We start from the raw sequence: 25,386 nt of genomic DNA, 5'->3' as shown, positions 1-25,386 counted from the left end.
GCCCCGACAGGGTTTCCAAGGCTGTAATCTTTGCAGAAGCAAACTGTCACATCTTTCTCCCACGGAGGGGCTGGTGGGTTCAAAACTGCTGACCTTTTGGGTAGTAGCTGAGCACTTTAACCACTGCGCCGCCATGGTTCCTTCACCGGTTTCCTACAAAAAAAACCAAACCAAACCCATTGCTATCGAGTCAATTCCGACTCATACCTGTTTCCTCCCAACCTGTTTCCTACTCGGGTCTAAAGCCAACGTATAAGAGATTTGGTTGCTATGCAACGCTTACTCTGCTCTGGTTTCCGCTGGCCATGACTGAATTGCTTAGAACCAGTTCGAAGCCCTGTCTCCAGCTCACCGCAGTTCATAACACTTCCATTTTTTTTTTACTCCCAGAATGCTTGGTGCATATGCCTTACCTGCCTGATTCCTGTAATAATGAAAATAATAGCTAACACATATACAAAACTTACTATGTACCAAACTGTACCGGGTACTGTTTCATTCAATCTTCGTAGCGATCCTAAGGGAGATGGCCTATTATTGTCCTATTTTAAGGATTGGAAGGCTGAGTAACTTTCTAAGGTTGAACGCTCTGGCCCCAGAGTCTGGGCTTTTACCACTACTCCACACTCTGTTGTTAGCTGTCATGGAGTCGGCCAGTAACTGATGGCAACTCCATGTAGAATGAAATCAGACTGCTGTGATCCATAGGGTTTTCATTGGCTAATTTTTTGGAAGTAGATCAGCAGGCCTTTCTTCCTAGTCTGTCTTAGCCTGGAAGCTTCACTGAAACCTGTTCAGCATCATAGCAGCACACAAGCCTCCACTGACAGCTGTGTGGTGGCTGCACGTGAGGTGCATTGGCTGGGACTCGAACCCAGGTCTCCTGAGTGGAAGGTAAGAATTGTACCACTGAACCACCACTGCCCACACACTATACTCTGGAGTAAATCCTTTATTCTTGACCTAGGTAGAGTTTTTTTCTTATCGTATGGATGAAATGGGAACACGTATTGGAGGTGTTGATCTTCAGTTCTTATCATCATGTTGGCCAAGAGGGCTTTGTTGTGGGTCCCTAAGGTCATGCATGATCTTGTGAATTAGCTGCCTAATTTCGCCTTTGCCCTCAGCTTCTTAAGACTCTAGCTGGAATAGAACTTTCCTCTTGGGGGCACTGCAATTGGAGCGAGGGTCTCTCCCCACCCTTGATCCTCCTCAACTTAGACCCTGAGTGGCAGAGCACAGAGAACAAAACCCATCCCCAGAAATGGTACCTTCTACTCATCCTTGACAACTACAGACTCATCACTTCCTAGGTTGGTTGTAAATTTATCCATTGTATTCACTTTCCAAACATGCCGAGAGTCATATGGAGATGACACAGCCCTATATAGATGGAGCTACACATTTTTTTTTTTTAAACCCATGTCCTTTTTTAAGGAAAAAGGAAAATCTCAAGATGGGCAGGAAATTCTGATTACACACCAGAGTTTCCATTTTGTTTGGTTTTTGGTTTTGATGTCCCTTTTTAATAAACATGAAAATCTCAAGATGGGCAGGAAATTCTGATTAGCCCCAACTCTGAAAGCCTGTGATTCTTTCTTGATTGAGAAATTCCTCCATTTTCTGCATAGCCCTTCTAGCAAGATTTTGTCAAGCTTTCCTTCCTGAAGTTTGTTTTGCATAAACAAGACATTTTATTTTCCTTTTCCGGTTATAAAATTATATGGTAATATTTGAAGATGTTGTTTCAAAATACGACTCAAACCATTGATCTACGAATGATTTTTGCGGATTTTTAAGAAACCGTCTTTACCCGAACGCTGCGTTTTGAGATGATGCCTGACAACTGCTATCAAACGCTTAACATTTGAATATAAATTCACAAAACACAGAAGATGAACAGATGGTCTGCGAGTTTTGTCCATTCTCTGTAGCTTTCCACCACTCTCTGCAGCATCAGACAAAAAGGAGTTTGAGCCAACCCCAGGTGGGTGTACTGCGAGGGGGAGGTGAGCTGTCCCCAGGCTTAAACCATACAAAGCACCAGTTGTCTTCAGGGGCCCTTCACTAGGGCTGCACTCACAGAGAGAGGGTCCTTGTTCCTTATTCCCCTGATGGGGATAGCACCCATGGAGAAGGGGCTTAGAGGCACCAGGGTTCTCCGGGCATCAGAGTGCCCCCCTCAGTTTCTTTTCATTTCCTTTAACTAGTGGGGGTGGGGGTGTCCATCCATGAACAATCTTGCCTTGTGGCACCCCCATACTGGAAGGCTTGGATCAGAATCCCAGCTTGGTCAGCTGACCAGCGTTGGGCCAGGCTCTAGGCTGTGGTCTGGTCCACACCAGGTGTATTAGCTTCCTGTGACTGCTGTAACAAATCACTGCAGAACGAGTGGCTTCAATCAATGGAAATTTATTCTCTCAAAGTTTTGGAGGCCAGAAATCTGAAACCAAAGTGTCAGCAGGGCTGTACTCCCTCTGAAGGCCCTAGGGGAAAATCTGTTCCTTGCCTCTTTCAGCTCCTGGCAGCTGTTGGCATCCCTTGTCTTAGTTTCCTAGTGAACACCACAAGTGGGTGCCTTCAAAGAACAGAAATTTATTTTCCCACGGTTCAGCAGGCCAGGAGTCTGAATTCAGGGCATGGCTCTAGGGGGAGGTCCCTTCTTGTCTACTGCAAGTTCTAGTAGCTGCCAGCAATCCATCTGTCTCTGTCACCTGTCTTCCTTTTCTCACTGTGTGTGTCCAATCTGCTCTTTTTATAACTAGAAGTGATTAGATTTAGAACCCATCCTACTAGGGTGTTACCCAGTTAACATAACAAAGAAAACCCTATTTCCAAACAGGATCTTATTTACCAGTATGTAGTTGTTGTTGTTAGCTGTCATTGAATCGGCTCCTGACTCATGGAGACCCCATACACATGGGACAAAACAGGGCCTGGTCCTGCCCCATCCCCATGAGCCATTGCGGATCAGACCATTGTGATACAGTTTTCATTGGCTGACTTTTACAAGTAGATCTCCAGGCCTTTCTTCATACTCTGTCTTAGTTGGGGGGCTCCACTAAAACCTACTCAATGTCATGGCAACATACAAGGCTCTAATGAGTCAGATGGTGGCTGTGCATGAGCTGTGTATGAGGTGCCTTGGCCAGGAATTGAACTCAGGTCTCCCACATGTATGTATATATGTATAGAGAGAGAGAGGGGAGATAGAGATAGCTATCTATCTGGATGAATGGATGGATGGATGAATGAATAGAAAGATAGATATAGATATATGTGCTTATACGTGTCTGTACATGTATATCTCCATCCTAGCACATCAGCAGCATAAGAACAGGGCCCATGTTTTCTTCTCTACCTAGAATAGTCATTGGTCCTAAAGAGAGATTTGTTGAATGGATGAATGATCTACACCTTCCATATCTAACGATTTCCCTCAGTAATTATGGGTTGGCTGACAATCTCATTCCTTGTAGCATAATAACAAGGAGCAACTTACCCTCAAGTCCAGGTGTCAGGCATGGAAGACAGAGGATGGGCTCTGGAGGCGTTTCTGCTTGCTCCTCTCCTCAATCAAAGTTTCTTCCCCCTTAAAATAATTTTCAATCATTTCCCCCTTTTGCTCACCCACTTCTCCTTGAAGTCCCTCCCTGGGCTCTGCCCACTTAAAACTAGTAGGATTTCCTGAGGATGATCTTGGGGTCAAATAGCCTCAGGGGCTCCTCAACTAAAATTCACCTGCTCTTTTTGGCTTTCTGCTGCTTAATTAAAGCATAAATGTGAATCTGATTCTGCTCATGATTTAAAGGTTCAAGGAAACTCCTCTGATTTGAGACCAAGGACCCTAAGTCTTATGGGCTTAGAGAAAGAGTAATTTTGGTTCTGTCCACAAGAGGTACAGATCTTTTCATCTGGGAAAAGCCTCTTTCATCTGGATGAGTTGTGTCATTCTACCCACGCACACCCGCTCAGAAACTCTCGGTCGCATAAAAGACGATCATAGTCCCTCTTTCCTACCTCCACTTCATGTCTAAGAAGGAGGGTTGATCTGTTGGTCAAGGTTGAAAACATTCACTGGACAAAATACTAAGACCTGGGTGTCTTTCCATCTTTCTTTATCCACTCTCCCCCTCTGGATTATGTCTCTTGGAGAATGCCATTTACATCCTTGTGGTGGGTTTCCTCCTACATGGCTCCCAGTGATCTCTAACTCCTCTGATTTCTGCCCTTGTGTAATCCCTTGCCCTTGAGTGTGGGCTGACCTACTGACTTGTTAGTACATACAATAATACAGCAAAAAGGATAAGATGTCCCTTCAGTGATTAGGTCACAAGAGACTAGAACTTTCATCTTGCTGGTTTTCTGGGTATACCGTCTTCTTAGCTTGCACACTTTGATGAAGCAAGATGTCATGTTTGGGGGGGGGGGCTACGTAACCAAGAGCCAGTGAGTAACTGAGGTCTTCAAGCTAATATTTTGCAAGGAATTGAATCCTGCTAACAACCATGTGAGCGACTTTGAAAGTGGATACTTCTCTACTTGAACCTTCAGCTGAAATCACAGCTCCGGCCAAAATCTTGATGACAGCCTATAGAGACTCTGAAGCAGAAGCTCTAGCTAAGCTGTGCCTGGATTCCTGAACCACAGAAACTGTGAGACAGTAAATGTTAAGAAATAACAAATGTTAATAGATAATAATAATAATAAGTATGTGCTGTTTTAAACTGTCAATTTGGGGAGTAATTTGTAAACAGTGATAAATAACTAATATAACCTGTATGATATTTAGGAGTTCTTCATGCAGTCCAGGCCACTTTAGGATGAGGATCATACATTGGGGTATGCAGTCAAATTGCCACATAGTAATAGACTTTTGTTTTTTAGTTTTTATTGTGCTTTAAGTGAAAGTTTACAAATCAAGTCAGTCTCTCATACAAAAATTTCTATACACCTTGCTATATACTCCTAATTGTGCCCCCCTAATGAGACAGCCCACTCCTTCCATCCACTCTCTCTTTTCGTGTCCCTTCTGTCAGCTTCTGACCCCCTCTGCGCTCTCATCTCCCCTCCAGAGAGGAGATGCCTACATAATCTCAAGGGTCTACTTGATCCAAGAAGCTCATTCTTCACCAGCATCTTTTTCTATCCCATTTTCCAGTCCAATCCCTGTCTGAAGAGTTGGCTTTGGGAATGATTCCTGTCTTTGGCTAACAGAAGGTCTGGGGGCCACGATCACTGGGGTCCTTCTAGTCTCAGTCAGACTATTAAGTCTGGGCTTTTTATGAGAATTTGGGGTCTGCATCCCACTGCTGTCCTGCTCCCTCTGGGGTTCTCTGTTGTGTTCCCCGTCAGGGCAGTCATCGGTTGTAGCTGGGCACCATCTAGTTCTTCTGGTCTCAGGATGATGTAGTCTCTGGTTCATGTGGCCCTTTCTGTCTCTTGGGCTCGTAATTACCTTGTGCCTTGGTGTTCTTCGTTTCCCTTTGATCCAGGTGGGTTGAGACCAATTGATGCATCTTAGATGGCTGCTTGCTAGTGTTTAAGATCCCAGATGCCACTCTCCAAAGTGGGATGCAGAATGTTTTCTTAATAGATTTTATTATGCCAATTGACTTAGATGTCCCCTAAAACCATGGTCCCCAAACCCCTGCCCCTGCTATGCTGGCCTCTGAAGCATTTAGTTTATTCAGGAAACTGCTTTGCTTTTGGTTTAGTACAGTTGTGCTGACCTCTCCTGTATTGTTGCTGTCTTTCCCTTCGCTTAAAGTAGTTCTTACATACTATCTAATTAGTGAATACCACTCTTCCTCCCTTCCTCCCTCCCCCCTCTTGTAACCATCAAAGAATATTTTCTTCTCTGTTTAAACTATTTCTCCAGGTCTTATAATAGTGGTCTTATACAATATTTGTCCTTTTGCAACTGACTAATTTCACTCAGCATAATGCCTTCCAGATTTCTCCTTGTTATGAAATGTTCCTCAGATTCATCACTGTTTTTTATTGATGCATAATATTCCATTGTGTGAATATACCATAGTTTATTTTTCCACTCATCCATTGATGGGCACCTTGGTTGCTTCCATCTTTTTGCTATTGTAAACAGTGCTGCAGTGAACATGGGTGTGCATATAGCTGTTTGTGTAAAGGCTTTTATTTCTCTAGGATATGTTCCAGGGAGTGGGATAGCTGGATTGTATGGTAATTCTATTTCTAGCTTTTTAAGGAAGTGCCAAATTGATTTCCAAAGTGATTATAACATTTGACATTCCCACCAGCAGTGTATAAGTGTTCCAATCTCTCCACAGCCTCTCCAACATTTATTCTTTTGTGTTTTTTGGATTAATGCCAGCCTTGTTGGAGTGAGATGGAATCTCATTATAGTTTCGATTTGCATTTCTCTAATGGCTAATGATCGTGAGCATTTCCTCATGTACCTGTTAGCTACCTGAATGTCTTCTTTAGTGAAGTGTCTGTTCATAACTCTTGCCCATTTTTTAATTGGGTTATTTGTCTTTTTGTAGTTGAGTTTTTGCATTATCATGTAGACTTTAGAGATCAGGCACTGATGGGAAATGTCATAGCTAAAAACTTCTTCCCAGCCTGTAGGTAATCTTTTTATTCTTTTGGTGAAGTCTTTGGACGAGCATAGGTGTTTGATTTTAGGAGTTCCCAGTTATCTAGTTTTTTTCCTGCATTGTTAGTAATGTTTTGTATACTGTTTATGACATGTATTAGGGCTCCTAATGTTGTCCCTATTTTTTCTTCCATGATCTTTATCGTTTTAGATTTTATATTTAGGTCTTTGATCCATTTTGAGCTTGTTTTTGTGCATGGAGTGAGGTATCAGTCTTGTTTCATTTTTTTGCAGATGGATATCCAGTTATGCCAGCACCATTTGTTAAAAAGACTGTCTGTTCCCCCATTGAACTGATTTGGGGCCTTTGTCAAATATCAACTGCTTATATGTGGATGGATTTATGTCTAGATTCTCAATTCTGTTCCATTGGTCTATGTATCTGTTGTCGTACCAGTACCAGACTGTTTTGACTACTGTGGTGGTATAATAGGTTCTAAAATCAGGTAGAGTGAGGCCTCCCATTTTGTTCTTCTTTTTCAGTAATGCTTTACTTATCCGGGGCCTCTTTTCCTTCCATATGAAGTTGGTGATTTGTTTTTCCATCTCATTAAAGAATGTCCTTGGGATTTGGATCTGAATTGCATTAAATCTATAGATTGCTTTTGGTAGAATGGACATTTTAAAAATGTTAAGTCTTCCTATCCATGAGCAAGGTATGTTTTTCCACTTATATAGGTCTTTTTTGGTTTCTTGCAGAAGTGTTCTGTAGTTTTCTTTGTATAAGTCTTTTACATCTCTGGTAAGATTTATTCCTAAGTATTTTATCTTCTTGGGGGCTACTGTAAATGGTATTGATTTGGTGATTTCCTCTTTGATGTACTTTTTGTTGGTGTAGAGGAATCCAACTGATTTTTGTATATTTATCTTTTATCCTGATACTCTGCTGAACTCTTCTATTGGTTTCAGTAGTTTTCTTGAGGATTTCTTAGGGCTTTCTGTGTATAAGATCATGTCATCTGCAAATAGAGATACTTTGACTTCTTCCTTGCCAATCTGGATGCCCTTTTACTTCTTTATCTAGCCCAGCTGCTCTGCTTAGGACTTCCAGCACAATGTTGAATAAGAGTGGTGATGAAATGTATCCTTGTCAGGTTTCCAATCTCAAGGGGAATGCTTTCAGACTTTCTCCATTTAGGATGATGTTGGACATTGGCTTTGTATAAATGCCCTTTACTATGCTGAGGAATTTTCCTTCTACTCCTATTTTGCTGAGAGTTTTTATCATGAATGGTTGTTGAACTTTGTCAAATGCCTTTTCTGCATCAATTGATAAACTCATGTGATTCTCGTGTTTTGTTTTATTTATATGATGATTACATTAATTGTTTTTCTAATGATGAACCATTCCTGCATACCTGGTATAAATCCCACTTGGTCATGGTGAATTATTTTTTTGATATGTTGTTGAATTCTATTGGCTGGAATTTTGTTGAGGATTTTTGCATCTAAGTTCATGAGGGATATCCAAACCCACTGCTGTTGAGTCGATTCCTACTCATAGTGACCCTATTGCACAGAGTAGAACTGCCCCATAGCGTTTCCAAGGGGCGCCTGGCGGATTTGAACTGCTGACCTCTTGGTTAGTGGCCATAGCACTTAGCCACTACACCACCAGGGTTTCCATGGGGGATATAGGGTTGCTATGAGTTGGAATCGACTCGACGGCACTGGGTATGAGGGATATAGGTCTATAATTTTCTTTTTTTGTGGTGTCTTTACCTGGTTTTGGTATCAGGGGTATGCTGGCTTCATAGAATGAGTTTGGGAGTATTCCATCCTTTTCTATACTCTGAAATACCTTTAGTAGTAGTGGTGTTAACTCTTCTCTGGAAGGTTGGTAGAACTCTGCAGTGAAGCTGTCAGGGCCAGGGCTTTTGTTGTTGTTGTTGTTGGGAGTTTTTTGATTGCCTTTTCAATCTTTTCTTTTGTTATGGGTCTATTTAGTTGTTCAACTTCTGTTTGTGTTAGTTTAGGTGGGTAGTGTGTTTCTAGGAATTCATCCAGTTCTTCTAGGTTTTCAAATTTGTTAGAGTACAATTTTTTATACTAATCTGATATGATTCTTTTAATTTCATTTGGGTCTGTTGTAATATCACCCATCTCATTTCTTATTCGGGTTATTTGCTTCCTCTCCTGTTAGTAAAAGACTTTTAATTTACTAGGCATTGTCCTCTATGCATTTATTCCCTCTTGGACCTTGTGAGGAGAAATGGCTGGTTGAAAAGAGAATTGGATATTCTTATCTCTCTCTTCCAAATGCCATTTTAATTTTACTCTGAAATTTGGCCTAATCTGGGAAGGCTGTATTCCAGAGACACCAGAATTTAAGGGAAAAATACATTTAGTGGTAAGAGTGTAATTTGCTCATTGGGCGGGTTCCCTAGAGTTCGAACCTTTTTTGTTTTGGGAAATCAGGGTTCACTTTTGTAGCCAGCATTACTTGTCTAGGAAGTGATGGGTAGCAGAATTCCATGTGGGCCAAGGCAGCCTCATATCAAAATAAATAACGATCTGGGATCTGAGATTTTGGGCTTCAGCACTTTTAGAGGCAGACACTGATAGGTGGTACTGGGTTGGGTGCCAGCTATTTGGTTCTTGTTTGTCTTGCTTTGCATTCCTTTCTGATTTCACCAGCATCTCAGTTTGCATGTGGGGTTAGAAAAAGAACTATGGTGGGAATAACATCGAGGGTTTGTGAAGTTTGTCTTCAGTCTAAAGAGCCTACACTGTCAGCTCTGGTTATTCAATTGCCAGACCCGAAATCTGGTATTATGTCTTTGCATGTTGAGATTAGAGACAAGCAGAAAGATTGACCCCTAGTGATCTCTGTGGCTTGACCATGGCGCAGCCCAGGATGTTTCTGGCAATTTCTTTTCCCATCTGTCATATTATTTTGATGCTAAATTCATGAATGATTCCATTGATGGATTGTGTAGTAGATACAAAATGGGCCACAAATTTTCCCCATTCCTGTGCCTACTCCCTTTTAAAATGTGATTGGGCAGCACCTCCCACCAGAGGTGGGATCTGTTTCTCCACCCTTTAAATTTGGGCTTGGCCATGTGACTTGCTTTGGCCTGTGCGAAAGCAGCAAACATGACATAAGCAGAGCCTAAAAAAGTGGTTATGTACTGGGTGGGGCTTCTCTCCTGTTCTTGCTCTTTGGAGTCCTTGAAACCACCATATAAAGAAGGTTATACTAGCCTGTTGGAACATGAGAGTCCAAATGATGCCAAAACAAGCCATCTCAGCTGATTTCTTTAGACCAATTGAACCATAAAGCACTATACATATGAATGAGGCTATCTTAGACCACCTAGTCATCAGCTGATCTTCCAATTGATTGAAGATACATGGGCAGGGCCCACAGAGATAAGCTTGGGTGGACAGACCAGGAGAACCACCAGTTGACCCACAGAACTGTGAGATAAATAAATGATTTTTTTTTAAAGTCACTAAATTTTGAGGTGGTTAGTTACCCAATATTAGATAATTGATGTAGACTTATATTATTTGTATGTTTCTACAAACTCATTTTCTTGGTCAGTTTTGGGGCCCTGAAGGGCAAAGACTGTAATTTATCAGAAGGTCAAATTCAGGGCCTTGCCTTTGGTGGATCTCTTCCAGTCAGTTGGCCAGGAAGCTGTCTTCCATATTTCTTGGCATAGATGAGTGAGCACCTCCAGTGCTGCATCTGTTTGTTGAAACATCTCATTTGATATTCCATCAATTCCTGGAGCCTTGTTTTTCACCAATGCCTTCAGAGCAGCTTGGACTTCTTCCTTCAGTACCATCGGTTCCTGATCATATGCCACCTCTTGAAATGGTTGAATATCGATTAATTCTTTTTGGTATAATGACTCGGTGTATTCCTTCCATCTTTTTTTTTTTTAATAACTTTTATTAGTTAATAAATAAGCTTCAAGTGAACGTTTACAAATCCAATCAGTCTGTCACATATAAGTTTACATACATCTCACTCCCTACTCCCACTTGCTCTCCCCCTCTTGAGTCAGCCCTTTCAGTCTCTCCTTTCTTGACAATTTTGCCGGCTTCCCTCTCTCTCTATCCTCCCATCCCCCCTCCAGACAAGAGTTGCCAACACAATCTCAAGTGTCCACCTGATATAATTAGCTCACTCTTCATCAGTGTCTCTCTCCCACCCGCTGACCAGTCCCTTTCATGTCTGATGAGTTGTCTTCGGGGATGGTTCCTGTCCTGTGTCAACAGAAGGTCTGGGGAGCATGGCCGCCGGGATTCCTCCAGTCTCAGTCAGACCATTAAGTTTGGTCTTTTTATGAGAATTTGGGGTCTGTATCCCACTGATCTCCTGCTCCCTCAGGGGTCCTCTGCTGTGCTCCCTGTCAGGGCAGTCATCGATTGTGGCCGGGCACCAACTAGTTCTTCTTGTCTCAGGATGATGTAGGTCTCTGGTTCATGTGGCCCTTTCTGTCTCTTGGGCTCTTAGTTGTCGTGTGGCCTTGGTGTTCTTCCTTTTCCTTTGCTCCAGGTGGGTTGAGACCAATTGATGCATCTTAGATGGCCGCTTGTTAGCATTTAAGACCCCAGACGCCACATTTCAAAGTGGGATGCAGAATGATTTCATAATAGAATTATTTTGCCAATTGACTTAGAAGTCCCCGCAAACCATGTTCCCCAGACCCCCGCGCTTGCTCCGCTGACCTTTGAAGCATTCATTTTATCCCGGAAACTGCTTTTGGTCCAGTCCAATTGAGCTGACCTTCCGTGTATTGAGTGTTGTCTTTCCCTTCACCTAAAGCAGTTCTTATCTACTGAGTAATCAATAAGAAACCCTCTCCCACCCTCCTTCCCTCCCCTTCTCGTAACCACAAAAGTATGTGTTCTTCTCAGGTTTACTATTTCTCAAGATCTTATAATAGCGGTCTTATACAATATTTGTCCTTTTGCCTCTGACTAATTTTGCTCAGCATAATGCCTTCCAGGTTCCTCCATGTTATGAAATGTTTCAGAGATTTGTCACTGTTCTTTATCGATGAGTAGTATTCCATTGTGTGAATATACCACAATTTATTTACCCATTCATCCGTTGATGGACACCTTGGTTGCTTCCAACTTTTTGCTATTGTAAACAGAGTTGCAATAAACATGGGTGTGCATACATCTGTTTGTATGAAGGCTCTTGTATCTCTAGGGTATATTCCCAGGAGTGGGATTTCTGGGTTGTATGGTAGTTCTATTTCTAACTGTTTAAGATAACGCCAGATAGATTTCCAAAGTGGTTGTACCATTTTACAATCCCACCAGCAGTGTATGAGAGTTCCAATCTCTCTGCAGCCTCTCCAACATTTATTATTTTGTGTTTTTTGGATTAATGCCAGCCTTGCTGGTGTGAGATGGAATCTCATTGTAGTTTTAATTTGCATTTCTCTAATGGCTAATGATCGAGAGCATTTTCTCATGTATCTGTTGGCTGCCTGAATATCTTCTTTAGTGAAATGTGTGTTCATATCCTTTGCCCACTTCTTGATTGTGTTGTTTGTCTTTTTGTGGTTGAGTTTTGACAGAATCATGTAGATTTTAGAGATCAGGCGCTGGTCGGAGATGTCATAGCTGAAAATTCTTTCCCAATCTGTAGGTGGTCTTTTTACTCTTTTGGAGAAGTCTTTAGATGAGCACAGGTGTTTGATTTTTAGGAGCTCCCAGTTATCGGGTTTCTCTTCATCATTTTTGGTAATGTTTTGTATTCTGTTTATGCCTTGTATTAGGGCTCCTAGGGTTGTCCCAATTTTTTCTTCCATGATCTTTATCGTTTTAGTCTTTATGTTTAGGTCTTTGATCCACTTGGAGTTAGTTTTTGTGCATGGTGTGAGGTATGGGTCCTGTTTCATTTTTTTGCAAATGGATATCCAGTTATGCCAGCACCATTTGTTAAAAAGGCTATCTTTTCCCCAGTTAATTGACACTGGTCCTTTGTCAAATATCAGCTGCTCATACATGGATGGATCTATGTCTGGGTTCTCAATTCTGTTCCATTGGTCTATGTGTCTGTTGTTGTACCAATACCAGGCTGTTTTGACTACTGTGGCTGTATAATAGGTTCTGAAGTCAGGTAAGGTGAGGCCTCCCACTTTCTTCTTCTTTTTCAGTAGTGCTTTGCTTATCCGGGGCTTCTTTCCCTTCCATATGAAATTGGTGATTTGTTTCTCTATCCCCTTAAAATATGACATTGGAATTTGGATCGGAAGTGCGTTAAATGTATAGATGGCTTTTGGTAGAATAGACATTTTTACTATGTTAAGTCTTCCTATCCGTGAGCAGGGTATGTTTTTCCACTTAAGTATGTCCTTTTGAATTTCTTGTAGTAGAGCTTTGTAGTTTTCTTTGTATAGGTCTTTTACATCCTTGGTAAGATTTATTCCTAAGTATCTTATCTTCTTGGGGGCTACTGTGAATGGTATTGATTTGGTTATTTCCTCTTCGGTGTTCTTTTTGTTGATGTAGAGGAATCCAAGTGATTTTATTAGTTTCAGTAGTTTTCTGGAGGATTCCTTAGGGTTTTCTGTGTATATAATCATGTCATCTGCAAAAAGTGATAACTTTACTTCTTCCTTGCCAATCCGGATACCTTTTATTTCTTTGTCTAGCCTAATTGCCCTGGCTAAGACTTCCAACACGATGTTGAATAAGAGCGGTGATAAAGGGCATCCTTGTCTGATTCCCGTTCTCAAGGGAAATGCTTTCAGGTTCTCTCCATTTAGAGTGATACTGGCTGTTGGCTTTGCATAGATGCCCTTTATTATGTTGAGGAATTTTCCTTCAATTCCTATTTTGGTAAGAGTTTTTATCATGAATGGGTGTTGGACTTTGTCAAATGCCTTTTCTGCATCAATTGATAAGATCATGTGGTTTTTGTCTTTTGTTTTATTTATGTGATGGATTACATTAATGGTTTTTCTGATATTAAACCAGCCTTGCATACCTGGTATAAATCCCACTTGATCATGGTGAATTATTTTTTTGATGTGTTGTTGGATTCTATTGGCTAGAATTTTGTTGAGGATTTTTGCATCAATGTTCATGAGGGATATAGGTCTATAATTTTCTTTTTTTGTAATGTCTTTACCTGGTTTTGGTATCAGGGAGATGGTGGCTTCATAGAATGAGTTGGGTAGTATTCCGTCATTTTCTATGCTTTGGAATACCTTTAGTAGTAGTGGTGTTAACTCTTCTCTGAAAGTTTGGTAGAGCTCTGCAGTGAAGCCGTCCGGGCCAGGGCTTTTTTTTGTTGGGAGTTTTTTGATTACCGTTTCAATCTCTTTTTTTGTTATGGGTCTATTTAGTTGTTCTACTTCTGAATGTGTTAGTTTAGGTAGGTAGTGTTTTTCCAGGAATTCATCCATTTCTTCTAGGTTTTCAAATTTGTTAGAGTACAATTTTTCGTACTAATCTGAAATGATTCTTTGAATTTCATTTGGTTCTGTTGTGATGTGGTCCTTCTCGTTTCTTATTCGGGTTATTTGTTTCCTTTCCTGTATTTCTTTAGTCAGTCTTGCCAATGCTTTATCAATTTTGTTAATTTTTTCAAAGAACCAGCTTTTGGCTTTGTTAATTCTTTCAATTGTTTTTCTGTTCTCTAATTCATTTAGTTCAGCTCTATTTTTTATTATTTGTTTTCTTCTGGTGCCTGATGGATTCTTTTGTTGCTCACTTTCTATTTGTTCAAGTTGTAGGGACAGTTCTCTGATTTTGGCTCTTTCTTCTTTTTGTATGTGTGCATTTATTGATATAAATTGGCCTCTGAGCACTGCTTTTGCTGTGTCCCAGAGGTTTTGATAGGAAGTATTTTCATTCTCGTTGCTTTCTATGAATTTCCTTATTCCCTCCTTGATGTCTTCTATAACCCAGTCTTTTTTCAGGAGGGTATTGTTCATTTTCCAAGTATTTGATTTCTTTTCCCTAGTTTTTCTGTTATTGATCTCTAGTTTTATTGCCTTGTGGTCTGAGAAGATGCTTTGTAATATTTCGATGTTTTGGACTCTGCAAAGGTTTGTTTTATGACCTAATATGTGGTCTATTCTAGAGAATGTTCCATGTGCGCTAGAAAAAAAAGTATATTTTGCAGCAGTTGGGTGGAGAGTTCTGTATAAGTCAATGAGGTCAAGTTGGTTGATTGTTGTAATTAGATCTTCCGTGTCTCTGTTGAGCTTCTTACTGGATGTCCTGTCCTTCTCCGAAAGTGGTGTGTTGAAGTCTCCTACTATAATTGTGGAGGTATCTATCTCGCTTTTCAATTCTGTTAAAATTTGATTTATGTATCTTGCAGCCCTGTCATTGGGTGCATAAATATTTAATATGGTTATGTCTTCCTGATCAATTGTCCCTTTTATCATTATATAGTGTCCTTCTTTATCCTTTGTGGTGGATTTAAGTCTAAAGTCTATTTTGTCAGAAATTAATATTGCTACTCCTCTTCTTTTTTGCTTATTGTTTGCTTGATATACTTTTTTCCATCCTTTGAGTTTTAGTTTGTTTGTGTCTCTAAGTCTGAGGTGTGTCTCTTGTAGGCAGCGTATAGATGGATCGTGTTTCTTTATCCAGTCTGTGACTCTCTGTCTCTTTATTGGTGCATTTAGTCCATTTACATTCAGGGTAATTATAGATAAATAAGTTTTTAGTGCTGTCATTTTGATGCCTTTTTATGTGTGTTGTTGACAATTTCATTTTTCCACATACTTTTTTGTGCTGAGGCGTTTTTCTTAGTAAATTGTGAGATCCTCATTTTCACAGTGCTTGACTTTATGTTAGTTGAGTCGTTACGTTTTTCTTGGTTTTTATCTTGAGTTATAGAGTTGTTATACCTTTTTGTGGTTACCTTATTATTTACCCCTATTTTTCTAAGTAAAAACCTAACTTGTATTGTTCTATATCGCCTTGTATCACTCTCCATATGGCAGTTCAATGCCTCCTGTATTTAGTCCCTCTTTTTGATTATTGTGATCTTTTACCTATTGACTTCCATGATTCCCCGTTATGTGTATTTTTTTTTTAATTAATCTTAATTTGTTTGTTTTTGTGATTTCCCTATTTGAGTTGATATCAGGACGTTCTGTTTTGTGACCTTGTGTTGTGCTGATATCTGATATTATTGGTTCTCTGACCAAACAATATCCTTTAGTATTTCTTGTAGCTTTGGTTTGGTTTTTGCAAATTCTCTAAACTTGTGTTTGTCTGTAAATATTTTAATTTCGCCTTCATATTTCAGAGAGAGTTTTGCTGGATATATGATCCTTGGCTGGCAGTTTTTCTCCTTCAGCGTTCTGTATATGTCGTCCCATTCCCTTCTTGCCTGCATGGTTTCTGCTGAGTAGTCAGAACATATTCTTATTGATTCTCCCTTGAAGGAAACCTTTCTTTTCTCCCTGGCTGCTTTTAAAATTTTCTGTTTATCTTTGGTTTTGGTGAGTTTGATGATAATATGTCTTGGTGTTTTTCTTTTTGGATCAATCTTAAATGGGGTTCGATGAGCATCTTGGATAGATACCCTTTCATCTTCCATGATGTCAGGGAAGTTTTCTGTCAGGAGTTCTTCAACTATTTTCTCTGTGTTTTCTGTCCCCCCCCCTCCCCGTTCTGGGACTCCAATCACCCACAGGTTATCCTTCTTTATAGAGTCCCACATAATTCTTAGGGTTTCTTCATTTTTTTTAATTCTTTTATCTGATTTTTTTTCAGCTATGTTGGTGTTGATTCCCTGGTCCTCCAGATGTCCCAGTCTGCATTCTAATTGTTCGAGTCTGCTCCTCTGACTTCCTAGTGCGTTGTCTAATTCTGTTATTTTATTGTTAATCTTTTGGATTTCTACATGTTGTCTCTCTATGGATTCTTGCAACTTATTAATTTTTCCACTATGTTCTTGAATAATCTTTTTGAGTTCTTCAACAGTTATATCGGTGTGTTCCTTGGCTTTTTCTGCAGTTATCCTAATTTCATTTGTGATATCATTAAGCATTCTGTAAATTAGTTTTTTATATTCTGTATCTGATAATTCCAAGATTGTATCTTCATTTGGGAAAGATTTTGATTCTTTTGTTTGGGGGGTTGGAGAAGCTGTCATGGTCTGCTTCTTTAAGTGGTTTGATATGGATTGTTGTCTCCGAGCCATCACTGGGAAACTAGTTTTTCCAGAAAATCCGCTAAAAAAAAAATGCAGTCAGATCCCTATCAGAGTTCTCCCTCTGGCTCAGGCTATTCAGATGCTAATGAAGCCGCCTGGGGAGGGTGGGGGAGGGAACAGAGAGATAGGAGAGTAGCACCTCAGAATATAGCCAGAGTTGCTTGTCTTGCTTGGAATGACTATTATATCTGAGATTCCCGCGGGGCACGTCGCCTGTGTGTGCTGGCTGTGTGGAGATTGCCCCCGGGGGGTCTGGCCCGCTGGAGTCACGGTCAGATCCTCCGCTTCCAGGCCCACGCCCAGCGTCAAGGCTCCCCTACTGGGATGATGCACTCTCGACTCCAAAATCAGTTGCTGCCTCCCGGGGACTTCTCGTCCCTCCAGCCGCGTGGCCGTGCCGCCCCCGAGAACCAGTTTGGCCTCCTCCTGGGGTTAGTTCAGATGGGTGGAGCAGCTCCCAGTGCTTGTGCCGTGACTGAGTGTCCCAGCTGGGACGCTGTTCTCCCCGCTCCAATACCAGTCGCTGCCTCCCGGGGTCTTCTCCTACCGGCTGCGTCCCACGCCTCCCGCGCGACCCGGCTGGTCCCCTTCCCGGGGTTAGTTCAGGGGGGTGGAGCAACTCTCCGTGTTTATGCCGAACCTGCGTCCAGTCCAAATCCCTGCGGGACGGTTCCCCGGCTCGGACGCTGCTCTTTCTGCTCCCCAGTCACTGCCTCCCGGGGACTTCTCCTACTGGCTGCGTCCCACACCTCCCGTGGAACCGGCTGGTCCCCCTCCCGGGATTAGTTCAGGGGGGTGGAGCAGCTCTCTGTGCTTGTGCCGTACCTGACTGGTAGGCTGGCTCCAGGCTCTGGAAACAATCGCTGCTTCCCCGTATTAGTTCGTTCTCCATCTCTAAATCTGTGTTTGTTGTTCAGAGTTTGTAGATTGTTATGTATGTGATCGATTCACTTGTTTTTCCGTGTCTTTGTTGTAAGAGGGATCCGAGGTAGCGTCTGCCTAGTCCGCCATCTTGGCTCCGCCCCCTCCCTTCCATCTTCTTTTGTTGCTTCCTGCGTCGTTTAATATTTTCCACATGTAATCCTTCACAATTGCAACTCGAGGCTTGAATTTTTTCTTCAGCTCTTTCAGCTTGAGAAACGCCAAGCGTGTTCTTCCCTTTTGGTTTTCCATCTCCAGCTCTTTGCACATGTCGTTATAATACTTTCCTTTGTCTTCTCAAGAGGCCTTTTGAAATCTTCTGTTCATTCTTTTACTTCATCAGTTCTTCCTTTTGCTTTAGCTGCTCGATGCTCAAGAGCAAGTTTCAGAGTCTCCTCTGACATCCATCTTGGTCTTTTCTTTCTTTCCTGTCTTTTCAGTGACCTCTTGCTTTCTTCATGGATGATGTCCTTGATGTCATTCCACAACTCGTCTGGTCTTCAGTCACTAGTGTTCAATGCGTCAAATCTATTCTTGAGATGGTCTCTAAATTCAGGTGGGATATACTCAAGGTCATATTAAGGGTCTCATGGACTTGCTCTGATTTTCTCAGTTTCAGCTTGAACTTGCACATGAGCAATTGATGGCCTGTTCCACAGTCGGCCCCTGGCCTTGTTCTGACTGATGATATTGAGCTTTTCCATTGGCTCTTTCCACAGATGTAGTCAATTTGATTTCTGTGTGTTCCACCTGGTGAGGTCCATGGGTATAGTTGCTGTTTATGTTGGTGAAAGAAGGTATTTGCAATGAAGTCGTAGGTCTTGCAAAATTCTATCATTCGATCTCCGGCAGTGTTTCTATCACCAAGGCCATATTTTCCAACTACTGATCCTTCTTCTTTGCTTCCAACTTTCCCATTCCAATCACCAGTAATTATCAATGCATCTTGATTGCATGTTCGATCAATTTCAGACTGCAGCAGCTGATAAAAATCTTCTATTTCTTCATCTTTGGCCCTAGTGGTTGATGCATAAATTTGAATAATAGTCATATGAACTGGTCTTCCTTGTAGGTGTATGGATATTTTCCTATCACTGACAGCGTTGTACTTTAGGATAGATCTCGAAACGTTCTTTTTGATGATGAATGCAACATCATTCCTCTTCGAGTTGTCATTCCCAGCATAGTAGACTATATGATTGCCCAATTTAAAATGGTCAGTACCAATCCATTTCAGCTCACTAATGCCTAGGATATTGATGTTTTTGTGTTCCATGTCATTTTTGACGATTTCTAATTTTCCTAGATTCATACTTCATACATTCCAGTTTCTGATTATTAATAGATGTTTGCAGCTATTTCTTCTCATTTCGAGTCATGTCACATCAGCAAATGAAGGTCCCGAAAGCTTTACTCGATCCACGTCATTAAGGTCGACTCTCCTTTGAGGAGGCAGCTCTTCCCCAGTCATCTTTTGAGTGTCTTCCAATCTGGGGGGCTCATCTTCCAGCACTATATCAGACAATGTTCTGCTGCTATTCATAAGGTTTTCACTGGCTAATGATTTTCAGAAGTAGACCACCAGGTCCTTCTTCCTAGTCTGTCTTAGTCGGGAAGCTCAGCTGAAACCTGTCCTCCATGGGTGACCCTGCTAGTATCTGAATACTGGTGGCATAGATGCATTGCATTGGGCAAAGCTGCTGCAAAGGACCTCTTCAAAGTGTTGCAGAGCAAAGATGTCACCCTGAAGACTAAGGTGCACCTGACCCAAGCCATGGTATTTTCAATTATATCATATGCATGTGAAAGCTGGAAAATGATTAAGGAAAACTGAAGAAGAGTTGATGCCTTTGAATTGTGGTGTTGGTGAAGAATATTGAATATGCCATGGACTGCCAAAAGAATGAACAAACCTGTCTTGGAAGAAGTGTGGCCAGACTGCTCCTTAGAGGCAAGGATGGCAAGACTGTGTCTTACGTACTTTGGACATGTTGTCAGGAGGGATCAGTCCCTGAAGAAGGACATCATGCTTGGCAGAGTACAGGGTCAGCGGAAAAGAAGAAGACCCTCAACAAGGTGGATTGATACAGTGGCTGCAACAATGAGCTCAAGCATAACAACGATTGTAAGGATGGCACAGGACCTGGCAGTGTTTCATTCTGTTGTGCATAGGGTCGCTATGAGTCGGAACTGACTCGACAGCACCTAACAACAACAACAGCAGCCTTTGGTGGTGAGCTTGGCAATAAAATAGAATTGGGATTCCTAAAACCTTTTCTTGGTGTTTTCCTGTATGGTCCTTCCTTTCACTTAAGCCTTGATGGGACCCCATGGAGCTCTGTGAACCAAGCGACAAGCCAAGTGAGTCATTCCTTTAATTGCATTCCGGTGTTGGTTCACCTCTCACACATCACTAGCCTCAGAGAATCCTTGAGCTGGCACAAAATTTCCACCTGCAGAAAATCCACCATTATAGTTTGCTTCCTGAGCACCCATTCTCCTTTTTCCAAGAACATCTTCCAGCTTCTATTCAGAGAGTTATCCTTTGCCCATTCCCAGGTCATGTGGTTTGGGTGGAACTCTACCCCAGCTTCAGAGGTGCAGTAGATGGCATATTGTGGCAGGCAGCCTGTAAGATGGTCTCTGAAGACCCCCACCTCCTGGTATTCTCACCTTTGTGCAATCTCCTCTCCTTGAATGTGGCCTGGATTTATTAACTTGTTTCTAAAGAACAGAAGACAGCAACGTGATGGGATATCACTTCTGAGATTCAGTCACAAAAAAGACTGTGGCTTGCAAATTGGGCACTCTCACTTGAATCATTCACTCTGAGAGAAGTCAGTTGCAATGTTGTGAGGCAGCCCTAGGGAGAGGCCTATGTGGCTAGATTGCCAACAGCCATGTGAAGGAGCTTGGTAGTGAGCCTCACTTCTCCCCTCCACAATTGAACCTTCATATGTGATTGCAGCTCTGACCAACAGTTTGCCTGCAACCTCATGGGAGACTTTCACACCCAGAGTCCTGACCCACAGATCTTGAGAGGTAATACATGTTTCTCATTTTAAAGTTTTGGAGTAGTTTGTTACACTGCAAATGATAACTCATACAGCTTAGGTCTGGCCAATCAAAGCATCTTAACCATCTACCCTCTCCATCTCAGTCACCGTGATTGGCTCAGGCATGTACCTGTGACTACACTGGGCCAATCAAATAAAACTCTAGGGCTTTTATAGGCACTCCCAGAAAACACTCTCACTCCTTCTCCCTGGATATGATCCTAGGGAGATGAGAGGCTCAGAATTCTGCAGCCATTTTGTCCCATGAATGGAAAGTCCTGGACTATCTTGTAGGTCTCTGTATTCCCAGCACTCAGAGCTGTGTATGGCTCAGAGTAGCCACTCAATATTTATGAAATGAAACATGAATTTATATTCATTATCGGGAGAAAGCATGAGGAGGAATCAGCAGTAGCAATGGTAACTTCTTCAACAATATCTTGTTAAATGGAACATATATAAAACCCATATATCTTGTTTTCTAAATGTGATGCAAAGAACATACACATTTTATTCTTTAAGTTGGCTTTAACTGATGTGGTGCAATGGATTGCTTTTATATGGCATTTTTTTAAAATAATTTTTATTGTGCTTTAAGTGAAAGTTTACAAATCAAGTCAGTCTTTCACACAAAAACCCATATACACCTTGCTACACACTCCCAATTACTCTCCCCCTAAGGAGACAGCCTGCTCTCTCCCTCCACTCTCTCTTTTCGTGTCCTTTTTGCCAGCTTCTAACCCCCTCCACCCTCTCATCTCCCCTCCAGGCAGGAGATGCCAACATAGTCTCAAGTGTCCACCTGATCCAAGAAGCTCACTCCTCACTAGCATCTCTCTCCAACCCATTGTCCAGTCCAATCCCTGTCTGAAGACTTGGCTTTGGGAATGGGTCCTGTCCTGGGCCAACAGAAGGTCTGGGGGCCATGGCCACTGGGGTTCTTCTAGTCTCAGTCAGACCATTAAGTCCGGTCTTATGAGAATTTGGGGTCTGCATCCCACTGCTCTTCTGCTCCCTCAGGGGTTCTCTGTTGTGTTCCCTGTCAGGGCAGTCATGAGTTGTAGCTGGGCACCATCTAGTTCTTGTGGTCTCAGGATGATGTAGACTCTGGTTCACGTGGCCCTTTCTGTCTCTTGGGCTCGTAATCACCTCGTGTACTTGGTGTTCTTCATTCTCCTTTCATCCAGGTGGGTTGAGACCAATTGATGCATCTTAGATGGCTGCTTGCTAGCATTTAAGACCCCAGACCCCACTCTTCAAAGTGGGATGCAGAATATTTTCTTAATTATAGGGCATTTCTTGCCATGGTCTTGTAATTCTTACCAAGTGACTGGGTGGGACTATGCAAATGAGGTGCTTTTGGCCCACCAAAGGGATTGGATGGCTTGCTAATAATGCAAATAAGGTGTGTGGCACACTTGTGGGGGTGGGACCATGCAAATAAGGTATATGGAACCCTAACAAGGGTATTGGTTGGTTTTGCAATCCTGCTATGCTTAAAATGAGCCATCCCAGAGGCAGACAGGGGACCTTACTACCACCAAGAAGAACACACAGGAGCTCAGCATGTCTTTTGGACCTGGAGTTCCTGTGCTGAGAACTTCCTAGACCCAGGAGACACACAGAGAAAGCTGTAACACTGAAGACAGTGCAAGATGGCCAGAAGCGGTGGCAAGCATGGCAGAGAACTGGCAAGTAGCAGAACCAAGACACCAGCAGGAGACTGAGTGGGAACAGGAGAATTGAGCGCCTTTAGGCCAAGGCTTACTGAAGGAGTGGGTTGTACCCGGGCACTTACTGGCAGAGCTAAATAGCTTTGTAATGCTTGTCTCAGCAGGGCAGTGGCCAGGCTGAAGGCTGGGGGGCAAAGGGGCTGAGGGCCAGAGAGAGGCCCTGCCTGTGGGCACAGCTGTGAAGATGTCCTGACCAAAGAACTGTATCCTGAGTCATTCCTGATCCTGAATTGTAACCTCTTACTTTCCTAGTGTGATGGTTAGGATCGTGTGTCAGCTTCGCTGGGCCTTGATTCTCAGTGTTTTGACAGTATTATAATGTTGTGAACACTTCCTTGTTGAGATTTGATTGTGATCACATTTTTTTTTACCCCTACGATAGGATCTGCTGTGAGTAGCCAGCAGTTGAAAGGGCATTTCATTGGGTGTGTGGCCTGCATCGAATATAAATGGACATTCTGGCAAGGCTTGGGAGCCTTTTGCTCGCACTGGATCCTGCAGCTGGCTCCTGTTTGTCTGACCTCTGGTTCTTGGGATGAGCTAGCAGCTTACCTGTAGTCTTGCCTGCCGGTCTTGGGATTCACTGATCGTCACAGCTTGTGAGCAAGAGCACTGCTCTCTGACCTACGGATCTTGGGTCCGCCAGCCCCTGCGGGTACGTGAATCAGGAGAAGCCTCTATTCTGGCCCTCGGACTCAAGGCATTCCAGCCTCTACCACCACATGTGCCATTTCCTTGATGTAAATTCCTCTCTATATATTAATACACTTTACTGGTTTTGCTTCTCTAGAGAACCCAGCCTAGGACACCTAATACCCCATAACTGTGAGTATGGCCTGTGAGTTCTGTGTGGCCATTGCAATGAATTATCAAACCTAGCGGAGAAGTAGGGAGTGCTATCGGAGGGATCGCTGGTGTCAGAATTGGTATAAAGGTTGGAGGGTGGAGGTATGCTTGACCTCCACCTCATAGCAGTCAGCCTTGGGCTGATGCTGATGGTGATACTCTCCTCCTTGTGAAGTTAGAGGAGGTCAGACACCCCTGCCACATCATTTTCACAACCGATTTTAACTGGAAGAATTTCTAAAATTCCAGAAAGATGAGTGCACTAGGATCAATGGATCCATTGTATTTGCCCAATGCTCCGTTTGCTGGGACTCTTCCAAGAAGGGAGGAGATGAATGAATGCCGGAGAGTCTTAATGTATTTGGTGTGGCATGTTTGCTCTTTTCTCCTACCCACTGGCCTTAGCAGCTGCAAATGCATGTGCTGCACATTGGATTATTACATCTTTTGAAAAGAAAATAGAAGCATGACTTCACTCAGAGAAAAAGGCATCAGGCGGGCACCCAGTGATTCGGTAACATGCTACTCTGAGAGTGAGACTCCTTACCAGGCCAACAGTTTTTTTTTATCTCCTTTACCTTCTCCTCTTCTTCTGGCCTTCCCAGGCAAGTATGGCTGTTGGGAAAGGGCAGTCACCCTTTTTTTTGCAGAAACTTAATCAGGAGAAAATACTAAAAGGTAGGTAGATTTACAAATAGTGACATCCTCATAGACCATGGAAAGGTGTTCTCTCTGTACTGACAGCTCCTTGCTGACTTTTTTCATGGTTGGAATGAAAATTTTATGCCCTTGATGCTTGAGGATTTAATAAACACGGGCCACATTGACTAGTTGCCTATTCAGATAACCTGATTATGGGCTCAAGCAAGTATTGTGGTCATCAATCCTGTGACTCGTAATTGGCAGAGCTCTCAGCCTCAAATGGCTAGAGTGGCCTGGGAAGTGAATGGAAGGTGTAATGCATTAGGGGATGGTGGAGACCATTGTGAAATGAGCACATATATTCCTTTTAAAGAGACCGCCACTTCTCAATCCTAATTATTTTCACCTGGGACTGTAGACCCAGCCTTTTCATTTTTTCAAGTGAATCTGAAAATCCAGATATTTATATAAAATCGTCCATTTTACAATGTTGACAATGAGTTCAATTAAGAAAATTCTGTGTGAGTGAAACAAACTTGTAACCTCTATGCCACAGAGTCCAGTTAAAAACAGCCACGTAAACAAGGGAGTTGCATATATTAATTCGGTTTAATCATATCAATTCTTAAACAAAAAATTTCCTCCAAGAGACAATAGTTCACAGTAACTGCAAAGCTTACTCACAACTTTTAAAAATACCAGTCATGCTGAGCATTCAAAGAAGATATGGTAGAATAACTGTAAAAACTTTTACCAGGAACATCAGCTTCTGACTTTAAAAATTACAAATACTGAAGCATTTTGGTATTAGATATGGTAGTTCTGACACTGTTCATTTGATGAGTTTCTGGATGTTTGGAAAAGTTGTACTTCTATAATTGGGTAAAGCATTTGTTCTAAACTAAACATTTTCAAATGTAGAAAACAAACTAGCAAGCTACACATACAAAGAAAAGCCCTCTAGGACAGGCTCTCCGCATGTTGAATGCCAGCATATGCACCATGAATCCTGGAAGACTAGAATTGAAACATACGCTTGACCTGAAGGCTGACCCTTCCAGGCTCAACAATGGAATTTGCATTCACCTACACATTAATGACAAATTCTGGATTAGTATAGGAGAAGCCAGCAAACTCATTTTGGTCCAAGTTCATGATGAAGAGTTTATCAGTGGGAGTGAGTTCCACAGGCTGTCTGGTGAACTCTTTGTCGAAGTTGGAGGTGTCTCGCTTGTCTCTCTGCCAAATGGAAAGCAAATACATTAACATAGCATAAGAAGAAGGGAACATGACCAAGACATGCTGGTTACCAGGAGGCTGATGTGACATCTCACGGGCAGAGTCAGAAAGAGCCCTGTGCTGGCAAGACTTTAGCAGCTGCATTGTGCTTAC

The 25,386-nt window shown here is 42.2% G+C and overlaps 1 protein-coding gene across 1 annotated transcript in view; it reads right to left on the bottom strand.

The window, feature by feature from the left end:
• Positions 1-24,584: 24,584 nt before the first annotated feature.
• Positions 24,585-25,386, bottom strand: part of PRKCB (protein kinase C beta) — a 390,438-nt gene continuing 389,636 nt past the window's right edge. Inside the window, exon 17 of the mRNA XM_003418820.4 lies at positions 24,585-25,233. Coding sequence (XP_003418868.2) covers positions 25,081-25,233 — 153 coding nt within the window. The 3' untranslated portion in view covers positions 24,585-25,080. The remainder of the gene's footprint in view (positions 25,234-25,386) is intronic.

This window comes from Loxodonta africana, chromosome 12 (genome assembly GCF_030014295.1).
Source record: "Loxodonta africana isolate mLoxAfr1 chromosome 12, mLoxAfr1.hap2, whole genome shotgun sequence".
NCBI classification, from domain to species: domain Eukaryota; kingdom Metazoa; phylum Chordata; class Mammalia; order Proboscidea; family Elephantidae; genus Loxodonta; species Loxodonta africana.
The sequence above is the reverse complement of the archived record's forward strand: the minus strand, read 5'-3'. Positions and strand labels throughout refer to the sequence as shown.